The following is a 21,294-nucleotide window of genomic DNA, read 5'->3' on the forward strand; positions in this document are numbered from 1 at the left end:
TGCCTAATGTGTAGTTAGCTCAAGTATCAGTATAATTGCACTGTGGTTATAATTGGATAAGTATATTTAATACCAATTCAGTTGATCAGAAACTGAATCTAATTTCTGAATGACTTAGTGTCATGATCGTAATCTTTTGAAGAATCGCATATTTAATAAATCAGATTTTCACACAGGCATCTTAAAATTTAAATGACTTGTATGAAAATGGACAATGAATTTATTAGAAATTTTATACCTAGTTAAGCTGCAGAGCTGAAACCTTGAGGAGGACACTTATTAAAAATCTTTGCTTCTGAGTATCTGCACTTTCACCTGGGGCTCTGGGAATGCATTACATTTTAATGGAGTTTCCTGGGCTGTTAAATACTGTATGCAGCTATACTCATAAATACCCTTTCATCTACTAGCATCAAGTGGAATGATGCTTTATAGGGCTTGGCGAGGATGTGGATAAAGCAATATGATATACAAGGCATTTGTCTAATTTCTGGAGATGGCGTCATTCCATTTCAAGTGTGAAGAGAAGTCTTGAAAGCAAAGGCAATTATCTTCTTAGGCTGCTGGTAAGACCTTATTTCTGGATGTAAATGTCCAGTAAATGAGCTTTTTGTGCATCTGAATTGTACTTACAATCTTTGACTATTTCAGTACAAGAGCAGCAATAAAGTTTGTCTGCAGTATTACCGAAGGTGTGGGGTTTTATACGTGTTTTACACGATCCTCCAAGATTACTGAAGGGAGGAATTGAGGTACTGTCAGTGAAATGGCTTTGAAGCCTGTTTCAAACTTAGATTTTCAGGATCTGCCCTTTACTGGGCCATCTCTGCTGCATGTCCATCCTGACTGCAACACCAAGGGCAGGCGAGGTTGGGATAAAAAGCCCGGAGTACCTGGTTCACATGTCTCAATGGACCAAGGGTTAAAAGATGACTGAAACCACGTTTTATATGACAGAAAAGGGCTTCTTATTCCAAGCTGGTCATTCAGTGTCCTGAGAAGTGATTGCTTTTAGATTCTTTCACCTTATGCCTTTCAAGTCTTAGAAAGAAATGTTTTAAGCATTTAATGCTTCCTGGCAGAGTTCAGGCTTGATGCTGCTTAAAAGGAATAAGAACTGTGGAGTTCAGAAAACCTGTCTTGAAAAATATTTTCCCTTGGAAATGTATTATTCTAAGTTTCAGCCTTAAACTGGGGGTTATCTATTGCAAAGATAGGAGAGAGGCCTTAGATGATGGAATAGGAATATTTTTCTGTATGTTCATTGCCAAGCTGGTTTTGTATAACAAGGATAGTACTGCCTGAAACCGTTTCAAGGTGAAGTGCAGAGTGAAATAAGATGTTGAAATTTTGTCCATTTTAAAGTTTGGAATTCCTCTAAAATCAAGAGCCTCAGCAGAAACTGACCTGTTCACATCCTGTCTTTAAAAAATCATTTTCCCCCATCAATGGATGGAGACTGGAGTGGCTCATGGGGACTCCTTCAGCAACACGTGGCTGATGAGCCGTTTTTGAGCCCACCTGGGACTTGTCACTGGCTGCAGGTGGCCAAGGATGTGTGACAGGGTGACACCAGGGGATGAGAGAGGCTCTGATGTCCCCTTAAAATCTGAACCCTCTGTAGAGATAACTGCACTTGCGCTGAAGTTACTCTGGATTTTTCTCCTCATTTCCATGCTGTCCCTCATTAATACAGAGTTTGGAATGCTGCAGCTCTGCTAAATGCACGCTCTGGGTCAGGGACTGCAAGAGGAAGATTCATGGCTGTAATTAGAGAGGCACTTTGCACATATGCTTCTGTAGTAGTAGGAAATTTGGTTAAACAGAAGAGCAGCTCTATATATTTTCAAGAACTCACAAGTGCTGTTAGGCAGAGACCTATTTATTCCTGGCACGTATTTACTCTGTGTTTTGCTCTTTGGGTAATGAATTTATACAGAGGAGTCTGGAGGATAAAAACAAGCGAATCTTCCCCTGGTTCTTGTAGTTCCAGTGTGCTGCAGAAGACAGAGGGGTTTCCAGGGCTTGGTGTTTGCCCCACTGCCCTGGGATTCTGCACAGCGCCCTGGGTATTGCAGTGCAAGCGGTGCATCAAGGGAGAATATGTGTATGAAAGTGCAGAGACAGAATAAATGAACTGAAAAAAAACAATTAAAAGTCAGGTAAAAAAATGACTAAAATTCAAATCTGTAGCTGACTGTCAGTGCCTCAGCCATCAGACAAATGATTGAGCTTCACAAGAGCCCTTGCAGAGTCCAGGATTTGCCCTCCTGTTCCCAGTCTGACTCCAGGGCACCTGGAAGCAGAGCAGCAGAGCAGCTGGAGAGCCACTGTCACTTCTGGGGCTGACTTGCTCCTGACACATTGAATGAAGATCATGGTTTAACTGAAAACAATTTAAAATACGTGTCTTTAAATATCCTTGACGTTGCACTTTAAATGTAATGTGAAACAGTAACTGTCAGCAACGAGTGAAAGGGCATTTGCAAGAGATAACCTTGATCTGAGATATGTATAAAGTTGAGGCTATAGGAATTGTTAGAACTCAATAAAAGTTATTTATACAGCCATTCTCTGGGAGTAGCTTCCAACAACAGTTATTAAATTTAGCATGATATGCCAGCTCAACACTCATTGCAAGTTATTACCATTGTATTATTAGCCAATTAGATTTTATTTGCTGATACTCAATAACAGATGATAGCTATCCTTTTATCTAAATCTGATATTTAACCACTGTGAAGCTGAGCTAATACTTGTCAAGCATGATAGCTCAAATATCAAGGAGTTTTTTGGAGTCCTGCACAGTGCTGGATCTTTAATTGCATGTGTTCAGAAGCAATTTAAACAAAATATTTGTATTGTTCACCAAGAATCAACCCACCTCATTAGGGTCTTCTCCAGGAAAACATTTAAACTATTGCTAATTCTTTTTAACTGCTTAGAACCCAGGGGATGTGTGTGTACACATGGACGTTTTTGTCCTCGTGCAGACTGTGGGTAGTGTTCTGGGAGTGCAAAAGTAAGATGCATTTTGGGAGTTCAGCACTGAGTTAATTTACTTCCCTTGGCCTCATTTGGGAAGACTGTTCAGTTAATGGAATGATTATAAAAATGCTAGGCCAGTAGGAACTTAAGTTCTTCTCTGAAAATGATACGTCTGTTCTAGTTGCATTTGATTGCAATCAGATTGTGTTTAATTTTATTCTGTGTTTGGTGGTGTGGCAAAAAACCAGACTTCCTACCCTTACTTAACTTAATCCTTGTGTTTTATGACCATCAACTTCCAAGAAAATATCTTAGCCACAAGGAGATCTTCCTCCAAAACAGGAGCCTGAACAGCAGAACAGGGAAAGGAGAAAGATTGGAAGATTTGTGGTTGCTGTTGGAATTCCTGAAATGGTGTCTGTTGAGACAATATTTTATTCATCACCAAAGATAATGTGAGTCAGTCAACGGCTGCTTCTTGCTTAAAGTTCAAACACATTAATTTGAAGTTTGTATAAAAGCTTATTGAGAAAGAGAGGCTTGCTAATGGAATATAAAATAAGTGAGAAACAGCTACTTCCAGACAGGTTTTTCTGCCTTGGTTGATAGTTAGAGTAAAACAAGGATGTAATTTAAGTAAGTGTGCAGCTTGAACAGGTATCCATGTGACAGGATAAAACGCTGAAATGAAGCAAGTCAATAGAGAGCTGGGACTGATCAAGGCTCCAGTGCAGCAGCCGAAGTAGAATTTAGTGAAAATGCACTATAAATACAATGTTAGACAAGCCTGTTAAGATCCACTGAATAATTAGCCTCAAGAATTTTCAGGGGCTGGAAGGAAAGAAAAGCAATGTTCCCTTTTTTTTTAAGAAACAAGTGAATACCCACAAATAGTTTCTACTGACAGATATAACTAAGCACATCTTCAACAATCATGGCTAATAATTTAAGGTGAATTTTTGGAATACAAAACAGGATTATTTTAGGGAACAAACACATTGTCCTGTGACTTAAGAAATGAATTGAAACAAAGTAAGGCTTTTTTTTTTATTCTTAGTCTATAATTATAGCAGCAAGTGTGTGCTACAAGTCTGTGTTTTTAAAAAGAAATCTTCATTCTGTCATACTGTGACTAAAACAGGAGTCTGCTTCAGTGGTGGAAAGCCATTAAATTTATACATTAAAAGATTATTAGTTAGAATCTTGAGAAAAATTGGTGGGGAGTGTCTGTTTAAGAATCTTTCATGGCTTTGATAACCTGTGTTAATTTTACAAATTTCATTACCTTGGGACAGACAAGTCTGAAAATTCTTAGCATAAATCTTGGTGTGTTGCAGCAAACTGGAACTAACTGAACTTGGAAAATTTGGGTTCTTTGAAAAGGTGCGGGGTATTAACTGACTTTTTTTGTAGCTTGAAAGAAGAAACTAAATCAGATTAGAGATATGTACATATTTCTAATATTAACTTATGCTTAAAGCAATAAAATGTTCATATTGAGCTATTGAAATAGTGACAGCTCAGCTGTCAGGAGCAAAAATATATTCTTGGTATTAAATAAAGGACATACATTTTTGCAAGGCAAGTTAGATGAGTCATCCTTGATTTGGACATATACATTGAAACAAATGTCATTTAGTGTTAGTTTTAGTCCTAGGATACTTCAAAGTGGCTTCACTGATCCGTGGTGGATTATGAGGTACAGAATTAGTAATGAATGTCTGAGCTGGTCTAGGGCTCAAATGATGAGACGTGGAGGCAAGATTCAGCAAAGAGAAACCTGTAATGATGAATTTGAGAAAGAGAACTCAGCTTAAAATGACAAGTTCAGGGTATGGATCTTAAACACTCATTCCATGCATATCCACAATGCTTGCTCTGCTCTGTGGGATTAGGAGCAGAACTGATGAACTCTGTCAGGCTCTGGTGCACGTTTGGGACCAACACTTTCTGCAGGGAAGTGCTGGGAGAAGAACTTGTTATTACTGGGAGGGCACTTGAGAGTGTTTCACCTGACAAACCTTCACCTGTCTGTTACTGGTGATGTTCACCATGGACACCACACGTGATCTCTTACTCAGGGGAAGCAATCTTTTGATTGTAGCAAGGTTCCTATATACGGAGCAGCCAACTACTGATTTTATCCATGCATGTGGGACAGGTGTACATGCAAACTCTGCTCACAGCTGCTTCAAAACATGTGGGAATAGATACGTAACACTGAACCTGCAAAGATAGCAAGGTCACAGGGCATATAATTGGAAAAAGATTTAGCAAATGTATCTATATATACACACTGGTAGTATGAGTGTCTTCCTTAATGGGTTGATAGCGCTTGAAATCACAATTCCAGTTTTAAACCAAGAAGAGCTTTTTTAAACTGCATTCAGGATTTTCAAGGATTACATCGATTTAGGGAAAAAATCCCCGAAAACCTATACATACATATTTTATTTCTAAAGAGGAATAATTTTCATTGCTGTTTTTAAAAATAAAGACAAGCTTTCTGTATGCTCTCTCTCTAATCTGGGTAGCCAGGACATGTAAAAGGAATGAAATTTAATCAAATCTAACAAGAATCCTTTAAACCTTGGCCAGGTAATTGTTACTGGTATCTCAGAGGATTGGCACCTTCCAGAGCGTAGATAAAACTGTCTCTGCTCACATGTAAATTTAGCAAGACTATGTCAAGAGTGAGATGGCAGGACAAGAAACAGAACTGTCCTGTGGTGGGGGAGTCATTCCTCGACCATGAGGACTGACACTTGCAGCAGAAACCAAACCACATGCAGGGATGTGTTTGAGGCACTGGAGAAATCACTGATGTTTGTTTCTAAACCCCAAACATCTGGATGCCTCAAGAGAAGCTCTTCTGTGAGCAGCAGCAGCTGAGTAGCCTGGGATTTGTGTTTAATGGTTGAGTGACTCACCTGAATTTGTGCAAGGTCTGAGCTCAGTTCTTAAACAACTGACATCAGAAAAAGAAGTTATGAATGCTTTACTTCAGAGTTTATTCCACACTGGAGAATCTATTCCCCAGCTTCTCCTGGTGTAGATCCTCTGTTAGCTAATGAGGCGTAAAAAATGATCAAAGCTTTCCCTGCAGTTTGAGGAGTCAGAGTATCTTTGTCTCCCTTGTAGAGTCTGAGTTTAAACACACCCTGAACACATGGTGCCCTTTGACTCAGTAAAGATGACTTTTCTCTCTGCAGAAACCTGTTCTTTGAAAATCTGTGGTTAGAGAACAAACATTTGGTTAGAATAATAAAAGTACTCATTGAAATTGGCCAGTTGCAAGAGTAGGTTGATGTGCACATGTCTGATGTCTTCTGCCTTCATCTTTCTGGAAGGACTAGAAAGCACTTTAAGGACTTACTACTCTTCCTGAGTGAGGAAATTCCAATGTTCCTTGATTTATCCCATCTTAAAGCAACTCAGCACAAGCTTTACATGAACATTTTCATTCTTTACCCTTTCCCACTTCCATAAGAGTATCCAACAAGATTTCTCAGGAATTTGCTATTTGAATTCTACAGTCTGAAAAAAAAGTTACGAATGGATTTTTATACAATAAATCCCACACTAGGTGTTACCTTAATGAGCCAAATGCATCTTTTCTAGCCCTTGTAAATGAAAATGTCTTTGGAAGGGATAAGAATGAATGATCAGAAACAGTGGTGAGTTAATTTGTGGAATTTTATGGTTCATAAGCACTGCCTCATCCTAACAGTGTTTGTTTCTTTCTTTACTTGCTTTGCATTTTGTGCGTTTAAGATAAAAATTGATAGACTAAATCTCAGCTCTCATGAACGTTTCAAAAGGGATGTTTCCTGAAAAGTGTTCGTGCTTTCTGAACTTTTGCCCATTTTGTTGTTGTTTGGGGATTGTTGTTGTTTTTGTTTGGTTTTTTTTTAGCAAATGAGAGAAGTAATGACTTCTTTTAGGAAGAACGGTGGAGTGGATCAATGAGACTGATGTTCTCATTGTCTCTAGCCCTTTCCCATTTTGAGATTGCTGTAAATGCCTGATCAAATTATATCTGCTGCTCTATTTCCTGTGTGTGTTTAGAACCATGGGATAACTGATGAGGCTTCTCACATCAGTGTTTCTTTATCCCTTTTTAGGAGTATTGTGTTTTTTATCTGGTGAGTCTGTGAGAGTTTGACATTGGATGACTTTATAAAACATTCAACTAATTGGATTTGTTAAAATAAATAAATCAAACACTAATTGGAATGTGCCCTGCCATTATTTTTGCTTACTGAATTAGATATTATGGCGTGAAGTTCTTTTTATCATATTTGTGCACTTACTTAAACACCCCCCTGGCGCACACTTCTGCAAATTCAATTATATATTCAAAGGAGCCATTCAATTTATGCAAGGCTGGTTTACATTTAATCCAGGGGCAAGTCTCAGTAACTGATGATAGGTCTGCTCAAGATTAATTAGCATCACTCAGATGAGCAGTGGCATTGTTACAAGCCCGCAGTGTAAAACAAGGGATATTTTATCCTTCTTATGTGAGGCATTATTTGCTTCAATATGACCCTTTTCAGGAAGGGAACAGCTTTCTTGTAGATTCATTTTGAGAAAAGGGTTCAACACCACCTGCGTTATCCAGCACCATCAAAGCCATCTCCATTCCCTCTTTGCTCCCACTGAGCAACTGCATTTGTTTAATTTTTAGCCAAGCAGGAAAAAGGCTCCAAAAATCCCAATTTGTTTTCCAGAAATCCTCATTCTTGTTAACAATTTATGAAGACCCAGAATTCCATTTTGGTGATGGTGTAAATGATGTCATTTTCCTCAAGCTACTCTATGATGTGTGGCTGAAATGATAACGTGCAAACCTGGTAACTAAATTCATCCAGGGGTCTTCTTTTTCCTTCAACTTGAGGATTATTTTCTCAGTGTTAAGGAATAGCCCAGTTCTCCCTCCAAGCAGTCAGATTTCAGCCACGGATGATTTTCTGTGGGGATGGATCTAACCTCTTCCTGCCTTTATGTTCCATCATGTTTAGGTGTAGCTCATATCTGAATATCTGCATGGGTGGGGTGTTTTGGGAAATGTTGATATTAAGCTTATGCTGACATCAGTGAAAATAGCATCTCTGCTTGTTATTATTCCTACTTCAGTGAAATCCTGAAATCTCTTAATTTTCTGAATCTGGGTGCTTGTAAGTGAAGCTGCAATGCCACATCTGCCAACTTCTGCAGAAAAGAAGGGCCACCACTGATGTCCTCGCTTGGCAGATACGGACACAAGTCACTGTGGCCAAGTGCCTTTACCAAAGGTTGGATATAAGGAAGAATTTTTTTACTGTGAGGGTGGGGAGGCCCTGGCACAGGGTGCCCAGAGAAGCTGTGGCTGCCCCTGGATCCCTGGCAGTGTCCAAGGGCAGGTTGGATGGGGCTTGGAGCAGCCTGGAATAGTGGAAGGTGTCCCTGCCCATGGCAGGGGGTGGGACTGGCAGGGCTTTTAGATCCCTTCCCACCCAAACCATTCTGTGGCTCTGTGACAGTTAAAGAAACCCCAAAATCTGTGATATTCTGATACACTGTACTACTTTCACTTTCTGAGGTTTCTTTCCTGATCCATAATCCAATATGCACTGCATATTCACAGTGTGGAGAGAGGAGCTGTTGGCTTTTTGGCTCACCAGTCACTGTGGCTCTGGCTCCCAGCTGAGCCTTTGCTTTAGTTTTAATTCTGCTCTCAGCTGACACACCAGAGCAAGAAACCAGTGGGCACTGCCCCCCTCTTGTACCCAGGATTTACAAAGCCAGCTTGCTCATCTGAGCCTTTAAAATTGATTCCAGCTTTTTCTCCTTGTCCTCATTTCTTGCAAATTCACCTCCACATTCCAATTTTGCTGCCTTTAGTAAATTAATCCTTCTGGCTTATTGCTCTGTCACTCTGTGTTTGGAGGTTTTTGCATGAACCTTTTCTCTGAAGTGTAGGTGTCTTGCTGCTACTTTTAAATCCCTCCATGGTTTATCCTTTCCTTTCCTGTTCAGCTGTGCTACAGGGTTAGCTTTGACTTTCAGGCAAGGCACTTTAATGCTTCCTCAGGTGTTGTCTTGTACTCCCAATTAATTTCCACAAGTTCTCACTGTGTCCCTTTTTCAGCTCCTCACACCCCACCTTCCTCAGTGAGGATAAAATCATCTCTTTAGCTGATTATGCCAAGCTATTGACAATTACATTCCCAGTTCAATGAGCACTGCTACCCCATATTTTGCTACTATTGCTTGTTTTGCTTCTGGGACTTCGTAGCAGCTCCTGTGCAATTTTCTCTGTGTACAGGACACCTCATACAGCAGCTGGGCTCGAGCAGAGAACGTGTTTACAATGCCTTCAAAGTAATAGCTCCCAGACAGCCCCATGCCTGTGTGCTGAGCAGAGGGAGGGTGGGCATGGTTTGTGTCTGAAGTTGTGTTATTAAAGGGAATCTGTCAAAAAGAGAATGCCCCGTGTGGAGGCTGAGAGCAGAGGATTTGATTTTGCCTCTCACTCCTGCTTGCTGGGATAAAGGTGACTTTCAGCTGCACTGCTCGCTCCCACACAGTCCAGGATGCCTGGATCTTCCCTTAGGTGTTTTAATGAGCCTGTTCAATATTGTAATTTTGAACTTTTTCACCTTAATTAGTTAAAAAAAAAAAGTTAGGGAAACAGTTTAAGAGTAATCCTGCTTGTTGTGACAGCAGGGAAGGCTTCCTGAGTGTAGTAAATTAAAGGCAAGGATTATTATAATGTTATAAAATCATGACAGCTCAGAAATATTTGCAGCAACTACTGAAACAAGCAAGCTTTTAAGGGACATAAAATCTATTAACAGATCTATTTATAATGAAAATATGTAATATATAAATTTTTTAATTTTTTTGGGCAAGCTTGATCTTGTTAAACTTTTCTTTAGCAACAGGGTATTTTGAGGTGTCAGGTACTCTACCCAACAAATCTTTCTAGAGTATAATTGACTAGAAATTTTTGGTGAAGTTTTGTAGAACCACTTAGATAATCAGCTGCAATCGGAGTGGGCGTACAATCACTTAACAGAATAAGGATTGGTAAATATTAATGACATGAAATATATTTGTAATTTGTGAGGAATTCCACAGGAACTGAGAGTTTAGAAAGTTTGGGCTTTCTAAGGAGATAGGGAATACGGGTGAAAACTAAAGAAGGCTTTAATGTCTGCATGGTTGGATGATCCTTTATTGTGAAGGAACCACAGGTCAGTGATGTATGGGCTATTCGTTGTGTGAGTGCGGGCGGTGCAGCCTGTGGGGAGGAGTCAGGAACACCTCTGTCCATACAGCTCTGATTGGTGTCAGGAGCTATTGGCAGCTTGGCTGGCAGAGCAAGGGAGTGTTGCCCTGAGCATTGTGCAGCCCTGGCATGTTAGATGTGCCCAGTTGTCTTTGGAGGACTGGGATCTGCAGAGAAAAATGATCCTTTCTTCCCTAAGAGAAAACCAAAGCTTTATAGACACACTCTGGGCATGATTCGAGTCTGAAGTCAGGGACCCAGATCGCCTGATCCAATGGATCCAGTATGAAATACTTTGCCAGACTAAGTTGGGTGGAGGTGAAGAGGATGGTGCACGAGGTCATAAGGGACACCAGTGTAGGAACATCCTAGGGAATAAACTGTCTCAGTTTCTCTGTGTGGCCCAAGTTTCAAAGATCTGCACTGCAATACAAAATTTCATTCCACAGTTCTGGGATTTCCCTTGATTCACAAGTGTTCAGACAGCTGCCAAGTTATTTATGAGAGTTAACTTCTTCCAAGTATTTCAGGAATTGCAGTGAAGATCTTGCAGTCAACAGTCTGGAAGGTGTGAATGCGAGTCGACATCTGCTGCTTCTCATTCTCTTGTTCAGAAACTGCAGGGCCATGCTCAAAAGTATTGACTTGAAAGACTTTGAGGAAGCTCCACGTGATGTTTAAGAGATGGTTAAAGCCAGGTTAAAGAAGATCAAAGCTTAAAAGCAAAAAGAAGTGAGGGTTCACTGTAGGAACAGTAATTCTGTGCTTGTTTGCCATTCACACGCCTCCTTCTATTTTCCTTTATTTTTGTTAATACCTTGGAGTTTCATGGATATATTCCTGCATGGGGGTATCCTATGCAATTTTCCTTGAAAATAGCAGGTTGAAATAAAGGGGACTGATCTAAGAAACAGTAGTGTGGAGGGAAGGAAACAAGGGCTTCCACCAGATATAAAACACAGAAAATACAAAGATATTTTTTGGACATCACCTTTGGTGCTGCATGAAAACTAATGTTCAAGAAATTAATTTTATTTATTTTTATTTTCTGTGTGAGCTTGGGTACAAAATATCTAAGTAAATGGCCTGCCACAAAGAGCGAAATAATCCAGACATGCTTTCATTTTTCTTTGCTTTTAGGTGGTTGTTCGTTTGATGAGCACTACAGCAACTGTGGTTATAGCGTCGCCTTGGGAACCAATGGATTTACCTGGGAGCAGATCAATACCTGGGAAAAGCCAACAATGGATCCTGCTGTCCCAACTGGTGAGTAAGGAGCCTCATCAACAATGGTGAGATGCATTTCTTGGAGAGAATCAGCTGTTGCTCCTATGTACGTGTGTACTGGCTCTGGGTACACACAACAGGGGAGGAGGATTTTACTCAGCGATAAAAAGTTAATTTTGTGTTCAAAATAATCTGACAAAAGAATTCAGAGATGTGAGATGGCTTTTTGCAACATTTGCCATGGGCTATCCTTGCAGAATTGTTTTACATTTTTTATTCTTATTTTATTTCTTATTAAACAGAGAGGAAATGTTTTGGATATAAAACTCTTAACGTTTGGCCAGCTTTTGGCGTGTTTCTGGATGAGAGAGGTATCGGGGGAGATTCATGTTGGACAGGACAGAAGAAGTAAAGCTTTGAAATGTGTGGAAATATTGGACATTCTAGTTACCATTTAGCTCATAACTGATTGCTTTAAATTCCAATTTTGAGAAAGACAAGAAAGTTCCTAGAGAATTAGTTGTGGTAGCTAATGCTTGATTAGGCTGGGACTCCAGACAGGAGAATTTTCATACGTGAGAAAAACATTTCCAGCAGAGAGAACTACTAGAGTTTCTAATTTATTGATGGGTACTGAGTATAGTGTAGACTTCCATGTGATAGTTAGAATATTCTTAGAAGAGCTCACAGTGGTGTTAATTTCCAAGTTTTGCTTTTCATTGAAAGTTACCATTATGCTTCATATGGGAGTGAATTCTCTAGCCTTAACATGCTGTGGGATGTTTTGTTCACATTGAAAAAGAACTTGATTTAAGAAAACACTTTAAGGTTCACTAAAAATCCTACTTTGTCCATGTTGGTTGCCACCTAAAATAGCAATACAAGTCTCTTTCAGGCACACAGTGGCAAGCAAACCTCACCAGCCAGTTAAGACTTTGTTTTCGCTCCTAAAAATAGAATTATTTGTTCTGGTTAGTGCATTGCACTATGAGAGCATGAGCTACTTGGAAGAAATGGAGTATAATGATGTTCAAGACATTCTTATGCCTGTAATTATTGGGATAAGAGACTTGTAATTGCTTGCTGCCTGGCAAGGACACGGTGAGGAGCTGAGACAGCAATAGCTCCCTGCCACAGCCACTGACAGACAGCCCAGAATTCAGCCCTGGGTGCTTGTCAGTAAAAAACCAGCACAGGAGACACCAGCCTGGCTGGGCTTCCTCCAGCACTGAAAGCTGTTCTGTGGATTTGAAATCATTTCATCATTGGAAATTGTTCAGAACAGGAACCTTCAAAGTGTGTCACGCCTGGTACCTCTTGGTTTGGCTGTGGCATCCCCAAAGGAGTTAATTGTGGAAGCTGCAGATTTTTGGTCCTGTCTGTAAGAGAGCATTTAATGATTCTGGATGTTGTTGTGTTTTAAGTGATGACAATTTTATCTCTGGAGCTCCTCAGCATTGGGTTCATTGTTGTGTCCTTGGCAAACATCAAAGTAGAGAGACATGGCAGATCTTTGAGTTAACTGATCCCAGAGTGAAGGAGTAGGAATTTACACAGTTTTGATGCAGTTGGGAATCTGGAACAAATGGGAAGGTTTATATGCTTGCACTGGATGATTTCAATACTTTGTCAACTCTAAATGTTAAAGTAAACCTTTCCTGGCCTCCTTATGAAGGTGTATTGTCATCTGAAATGCCCTGGAACCATGACAGAACCATCAACAGAAATCACAGAGCTGGAAAAGAGCTCAGAGGTTATTGACTCCAACCATTATCCCATCCCTAAGCCCTGCTCCCACATCTGTGTGTTTTATGGCCACATGTACCACATCTCCTCATTTTATGAACACTTCCAGGGGTGGTGACTCCACCACTTCCCTGGGCAGCTGTTCCAGTGCTTGACAACCCTTTCAACCAAGAAATTCTTCCTAATGTCCAATCTAAACAACAATAGACAAGCAACAGTCTGGAATGGCATGATTAAAAAAAATCCAAACCAACAAACCAACCCAAAAAAACCCCCAAAACAAACAACTCCATATACACAAAAAACTACATGCCAACCCCAGAACATCACAATGTAATTTCTCCAAATACTTGTGGTTTTCCCCTTTCCACGATATCTGGAATCACAAAAAAATATCTAGACATACTCCAGCAGCTGCAAATTTAATTAAGGTTAGACCTCAAACAAAAAAATGCAGAGAACTTTATTGAAGGAAGAGGCAAAGGTAAAGCAGCCATCGTGGGAATGTGCTCATAAATAAGATGTAAAAAGGTTTTAAGGAGCATGAGAGGAAATGAGTCAGTTCCTGATGGGACTGATTGATGTTACAGGACTGTTCCCAGAGAACAAAAGGCAAAATCAGTAGGTGGAAGATCGTTCACCACGACAAATGGGTACAGAAGGGCCTGGTGTAACAAACCCTATGTTTTGAAGAGCTGTCAAAGTCATGCTAACCTTGGAGTAAATTACAGTGTTCAGTCAGACTGCCTGAAGCTGGTGGAGATTTTTGGAGCTATTATTGAGAGTCTATTGCTGGCTACAATTATGGTGCTTGTGTTGGTTACTCTTTGATAAGCTCTTTGGTGGGAATAAAAGTTGTTTACTTAAAATTCATGTCGTGGCAAAGCCAGGTGGATAAACTGATGAACAGCATGTTCCACTCCTACAAGCAGGGACGTCTTTAAAGCTGAAGTCCTAGAACATGTGATGACTGACTTTCCATTCCACTGAATTTCTCCATAGCAGCTGAGAGCAGCAGGGTGTAAATCCAGTGACCTGCAGGGTGTAAGAGGTGGTAACAAAGATGTGTTCATGAAATAAGCATCCAGAGGCACGACAGAGCGTGGAGAGTGGTGGCAGGAGTGCCAGCAGGGCTCTGGGAATGCACCAGTAATGCAGATTTTCTTTGTTGGGATGGTATTTTAAACACTGGTCGGTTAAAATACCACATTGTGCAAAAGGTAAAAACAAAGAGCGAGCAGGAATGAGGTTGGTTCAGTGATACTGAGCCACTCTGCAGTGCTGGAAGCATGGCCAGCCCCCAGCTGCTTGGCCCTTTCCTCTGGAAAACGTTTTGGCTTTTGTAAGTACCAGCAGGTCCTTTTGAATTCAACCAAGCCCCAGAACTGTGTCCTCCTGAATGCTAATGATGCTCTCTAGCACTTCTTAAAGTCCTTTTCACTGCTGGATCTCAGAGTGCTCTTCAAAGGAGGTCAGTACCATGAATGAGAGCCCAAGTCCCCAGACCTGTGTGATTCTCTGCTGACACACTGCTATGAAGGTCTCTGCCCAGGGATGTCTTTCCAGTCTTTATTTTTTTAATTAAAATGTCAAAAAAAAAAAAAAAAAAAAAACGCGATTAAACTGCTCCATTAGCAATGTAGAAGTTTGTAGGCAATTTGTTTTTCTCCGTTGCCGGCAAATAAACTGTTTCCCGTGAATTCTGTGATTAATTCCTTAGGGCTGGAAACAGTGTTAATTGGGGGATTAAGAACCAGATGTTTGTTGTTCTGAATAAGTGTTTCAAAAACGTGGAACACATGAATTGTAGGTATCCAACCCCCAGACTTCAGTGGGACTTTCGTTCCACCTCCTTGCACAATCACAGGAGTGATTATAACAAAATATTTAACAGATGGGTGTTTACTTAAGCCTGAATACCCTCAGTGATGAGTATTCTGCAGCTTTTGGGCTGCTTGTTCCACTCTTTGAATTATAAAGGTTCTCAAACCTTCATTTTCCTTCCTGCGGCTTCAAGTCATTATATTTTTTTTTTCCTTTTTGAATAGGGAGAATAATCAGTTGTTGCTCTCTTACAACCTCTCTCGTACAGTTGTATGCAGTTAAATCTTTATTCTGCAGGACTAAATGTGGCCCAGTCCTTTTAACCTTTCTTAATTATCTTGTTTTCTTTCCTGTGCCTTCAGTCATTATTTTCATACCTTTTTGGGGCTGTTTGTCTGAAGTTGTGCTACAAGTGAGGATTCAGCACTCTGCATGGCAGTGCTGGCAAGAGACAAGACCAAAACCAGTCTGGGATTCTATGAAAGTAGGACTTGAGCTCTTTTGTGTGTTTTTTGTTTTTTGGGGTTTTTTTTGAGGCAAATGCTTGGTTAGCACCACAAAGAAATGTGTTTAAATCAACCAGGCAAAAATACTACTTTTACTTTCCATGTCACGACATTGCAGCATTCCAAGGAACCAGGACCTGGCTGCTCTTGCAGCAGTTGCAGGAATAATATTAATAATGAAAGTATTTAACATTTAAAGTTCAAAGCATTTTACTATCATTTGCTAATTAACTCCAATGGAGACTTAACCAGGGCTGACTAGACTGAAGTAATTACTTTAATTGTATTAAATATGGTTTCATCTGAATGCAAAGGCATCGTGTCTTGTGCACGTGTGCAGCTGCATTCTTTGCTGTTAGATTTTAATCCCACATTTACTTTGTGAAGTTTCCCTGTTCCAGCTTAGATAAATAGTCACGCAGAGCCTGAAGATCTGGCCCCACCTGCCTGACTGCTCACTTCCTTTCATCTCTGTGGCACTTAAAGCAAGTGCTACTTTGCTTTCACAGAAATAAACAATAATTCTTCTCAAACAAATGGAGTGCATGTGCATATAAACGTAGATCTGCATCTCTGCATGCTCCATATCACTGCTGCTTCTTGCTCAATTGCTTTCCAACTGGATGTTGTTTGTCTAGGAAATAGAAGTGTAGGTGTGGAGAATAAATGGATTAGCACAATGTTTGGAATAAATGGTAGTGTTCAGAATGACATCACTTGTATGTTAGCAAGTGCAAATGGCTTCACTTTGCATCCTTAGTCCACAGAGTCCAAACGTTTTCTGCTAAGAGCAACAGGACCTGTTGTTTTTGAAGGGTGATTTTGTGGTAGAAATTGGTGCATTTTTATCTCACAAGGAATCATTCGTTTAGGCTGGAAAAGCCCTCTAAGATCATCAAGTCCAACCATTAACCCAGCACTGCTTAAGGCCACCTGTAAGGCATGTCCCCAAGCGCTACATGACATGCTTTCTGGTTGTTTGCCGGGGTGATGCCCTGGACAGCCTGTTCCAGTGCCTGACCACCCTTTCGGTGAAGAAATTTTTCCTGATAACCAATCTAAACCTCCATCTAAATGGTGGAGGTTTTGAGATTGTATTTTCAGGCTCAAATGAGTGCTGAGTGTGGCCTTGTGAGTCTGCATCCTGTGGCCCAGTGAAACGAACCCAGCTCAAGAGCTGTTGAGGGTGTGCAGTGTTCACCTCCCTTGGATGCACGGCACCACCCCACTGAGCAACCATAGCAGAATTTCTGTCTTTCCTCTTGCAGCAGAGATAAGGCATGGGAGACCCTTCCCACACCTAAATGAGCGTGTTCCTTTGTTCCAGGAGCTGGAGGAGTCTCTGAGCTTCTCACTGGAAGAACAGAAGGGTCATCATCATTAGTGTTGCTCTATGAAATACTCATTTAGCAGGCAAGCATCGAGATGTATCCAGGAATTCCAGATGGCCAAATTCCACTTGGGCTCCACTGAACTGAGGGTAGTTTTATGGGAGTCTAATAGGCCAAATGCGTTCCTGTGTCACCTTTCTCTTTTTGTGAGTGGCACCATGGAGTGACAGCAGGAATGAATAATTCTCAAACAGCTTTCCTTCTGGAAGGAGATAACCCTCACTGGCTGGGCAGGATCCTTTAATTCTGTTCAGGAGATGAGAGATGTGAAGCTACTGCTGACCTCTAAAAAGGCCAGAGACCCTCTGTGCATAGGCCAGACATTTGTCTCTTTTCCCTGCAGGCCAGAATGGTGCCAGCAGGAGTTAGACCCAACATTTGTAAACTTGAAAGGCGAGGCAGTAAAATTAACATTTTCCCCGTGTCTGAGTGTATTAATTCTTGCTTACAAGAAAATACAAAAAGAAACTTGTTAAAGGAATAAATTAGAATTCATCTGTGTATATGATGAATCATGATCCAGTTTTGTCTGAGAGGAAGAAAAAAATTTGGCTTAGCTGCCTGTATATTTTTTTTTCTCCAAAAATATTTTATGCAGGGGAAATTACTAAGAATGAGTCAAATACGTTTCTCCCCACTCTTTCACTTCCATACAAGTAAATAGATTAGTCTGTGGCTTGTTAATGAACTCCAAGTAATTTCTCAGCTGTTAAGGTCTAAAGAGAGAGGGATCTCTGGGAGGTTTCCCCAATGTGGTTTTTTTTTGCTATTTACTCTGCAGCCTCCTGTCTGAGTTTTGGGATTCTTTCTTATAGTTGTAAGTAATTCTTCCCCATTTCCAGAACTCCATCCCTGTTTGATGCTAACCTGAGTTTTTTGGGATTGACTGCAGGTGTTGGGTTTACTGTAGTGGATGCCCATGCCAATGTTGAGGTTTTCAGGAAAGTGCACTGTTTTGACCTATTTATGAACGTAGCTTTGGGAAGAATGGAACCTCGCAAGCAACAACAGGGATTTTTCTTCTGCAGTTACAGCCTTCAACTGCTCTGTTTTACTCTCTCCAGACCCTAAAACATTCCTATAACTCATTCTGTAATGGCTGCTCACAGCCCAGCAGCAGGATTCAGCTGTCCTTCAGAACAATGTGTTGCCACCCATATCTTTTTTACTATCTCATGTTCAGGCTGGGTTGTCAGTAACTGAATCCTACCTCTATGTGCAGACAATTCTGCTTATTCAGCAATGAAGACCATGAGTCCTTCTGCACAGAACTGATTTCATACAGGTAGCAATTTAAACCCATTTGTTTTAAGAGTGATTCTTACCAAGTATTTTCTCTGTCTCATGTTCCTTGGTGTTCTAACACCAAGTAAAAGCTTTCTTTTGGGATGAGGTGTACTAGTTTTGGATGGAATAGAAATGGGGAGGGACTGGTTGACCTAAGTTTGTGGGGAAATTGCAGGCCTGTAAATTAAGTATACCACTCTTAGCTGAGTACTTGCTTTTATTCAGTGATTTTAAAAGTTGATTCAATTAAGAACATCCATCTGTCTAGAAGACTTCTGCTGAAAGGAAGTTATATCCCAGTTTTTAATTCTGTGTCATTCACATTGAAAGGTGAGATAGAATTTCTTCTCGTGCTGTTGTCAGAGGTCAGCAGAACCATCCTTCCACTTAGAGGGGGTGTTTTGGTACTGAAATCAATCTTAGCAAGGATGTGCAGCCTTCAGAGCTCACATGGTATAAAGAAATGAAATCAAAGATCTGAATGGCTTCTAGGAAGTGTTTTAATGACCCTGAAGGGATTGCTGTCTGCTGGGAACACATGTAGTTCCTGCACCTTGATGTGTTAAATGGTACATTTGAACTGTTGTCAGGCTCTCTCTGACCCTTTCCTGCGAGAGCTTCCACAAACAGAGCTGTTTGTGAGTGTCAGGACCTTTCCATTATCACCATTAGTGGGACCACGACACTTTTAAAGCACTGCCACAACATCACTCAGCATCACCCTGGGAGGAAGGACAAGAAAGCTGCTGCTGTACTCATTTCTCCTGCATGCTTTCAGCACTGGAGCATTAATTTTTCTCAGCACCTGTTGGCTCTATCAGGAACTGATGCCTTTTGGCATCTGAGTATGCAGCCTGTATTTTTTATAATGTGTTATTTTGAGCTCTGGTAGGACATGCTGTCCAGATGCCAATGTGTTAAAACTGGTTTTTGTTTGAGGGGTAAGTTAGGGAATTTTATAGCTACACCAGTGGAAAAATATTTCTTATGCACAGCTTCAAAATCTTCAGGAGTGGGGAAATAGAAGAAAGAGAGATTTCTTCCAAATAGATGAAATTTAATTTAAATTCTATTGAAATAAATGTGGTTGCAGGAGTAAACAAGGTGCATATGTAGAATGAGGGATGAGGAAGGTCTTTCTGACAAAAATGAAATACCAAAATTGATAAATATGAACTTAGTGGATATTAAGGAATACAGGAAAAGCAGTGAGTAAATAGGAACAGAAGTTTTAGGAGGAATAGATAATTTGTAGTGCTTTTGAAGGAACTGACAGGATTAGGGAATACTGCAGGTCTAGTGAGGGCTAAGAGATTTGTAACAATATTGGAAGAGTGAATTTTTGAGTAGACAGAATTCTGACTTTGGGGGTTTTTTTCCTCCCCTTAAACTGTGTACCTGCTCTGCACGGGGTACTTTTCCTTTTTCCTGGAAGGTTTGTTAGCAGGCTAGAGATGGACAGGTCAACAGGAAAGAAGTTCCAAAAGAAGAGTGACCTGAGAACCTGCATGGGGCAGATGGCCAAAGTCAAGACAGACCTGCTGTGAAAGAGGGAAGGAGAAGGCCATGAATGAGCAGACAAATACTGACAGAAGGATTTGCAAAAGGAAATGCTGGGGAAATCAGAGGAAAAATTACTGCTCAGCATGATCCAAGAAAGCAACTGAGGTGTTAAACAGGGATTCGAGGCACAGGGAGGGCAGAACACAGGAAAGACAAGAAGTGTCATTCAGGTTGTTGCTCAGCCCCTTGTGAGCCCTGGTAGCTCTGAGTGAATTTTCAGCTTTTTGCACTTGTTTAACATAGAGTCAGTGGAATTCTCCTGAAATCCCTTAAATTCAGTGGGAGCTGGGTGTAATCTCTTAGAGGGACTCTGTGCTGCAGTGCATTGTCTGGCTAATGTACTTTTTTTCCCCCCCCCATTTGTCTCTTTTGCCCAGTGAACTCTCCTATTTCATCTTTCTTACTTTTTTCTTTGATTTTTTACTTCTGTCATAAACCATCACACCACTTAACAGATTCCCAGAACCTGAGTACAAAGCTATGGAAGAGTATGCAAGATTCCAGTGTCAAGAATTATTTAACTAATGCACTTTCTTTACCACAAACCCTATTCAGTGTGTAGTGAACTAACTGCAAGTTTTTCTGCCAGCTTCGAAATAAACAGGATGGAGACTCATAATGAGCAGATTTTCAGATGCTTTACTATTTAATTAGAAGGATACAGATTGTTTGATGGAATGATAATAACAACCTCTGATCACTGGTTCCAGTGAGAACTGTTGCTATTGAGAATTTGTGGGAGAGAGAGAGTTCATTTTTCATGCTTAGGAAATATTAGCATTTGCTATTGCCAGTATCAGATATTTAGTGCGTGTAATTTGGCACATGAAAAATGCTGGCTTTTAAATCACTTTTCCAAAAGTCATTTATATATGTACAAAAGCAAGTTGATAGCAACAATATTAATATATTCTCATGGGAAAAAAATAACGTAGGCATCTCCTGCATAGGCAATCCGTGTCATTCACCTCCTTTAGAAGGGACTGGAAACTGTTGTGCTTGTATTCCTTTGAGATGTAAAGTTGTTATATTACAAATTATCACTTGTTTTCAGTATTGACTAGATAAATGAATGCAATTATGTTTATCAATGTTGAAAATTAAGCAACAGAAAGCAATTGTGTGTGTTTGAGGATCTTTTCAAATGAAAAGCTGTATTCACTGAATTCTCATCGGCTCTTTTTCTCCCTGACATGTTTCATGATGTGAGCTCTCAACTGAATGAACAGCTGCAGTAAAAATGGCACCGGCCAAGTCACAGGGAATTCACAGGAAATTGAGATGTTTCAGGCTGCAACACAAGCCATTTGGGCCCTCATTTACCTTGAGAAATGCTTGGCTTTTTGTTAGTGCAATGTCTATAAACACAGAAAGGTGTCAAGCCCTTTGGATGGGTAGAGAAAAGACACTTTGCTGGGAGGGTTTATCTTTCTGAAGGTGGAAAAAGCTTTTTCTTCTAGTCTTCTACTTTGGATTTACTTACAGT

At 40.4% G+C, this 21,294-nt stretch overlaps 1 protein-coding gene across 12 annotated transcripts in view; it reads left to right on the forward strand.

Moving 5' to 3' along the window:
* Positions 1-21,294, forward strand: part of PTPRT (protein tyrosine phosphatase receptor type T) — a 430,013-nt gene that overhangs the window by 99,309 nt on the left and 309,410 nt on the right. For all 12 annotated transcript variants that reach the window (XM_039563312.1, XM_039563314.1, XM_039563318.1 and 9 more), the window contains exon 2: positions 11,405-11,530. In XM_039563312.1, coding sequence (XP_039419246.1) covers positions 11,405-11,530 — 126 coding nt within the window. The remainder of the gene's footprint in view (positions 1-11,404; positions 11,531-21,294) is intronic.

Source organism: Corvus cornix, chromosome 20 (genome assembly GCF_000738735.6).
Source record: "Corvus cornix cornix isolate S_Up_H32 chromosome 20, ASM73873v5, whole genome shotgun sequence".
Classification (NCBI taxonomy): Eukaryota; Metazoa; Chordata; class Aves; order Passeriformes; family Corvidae; genus Corvus; species Corvus cornix.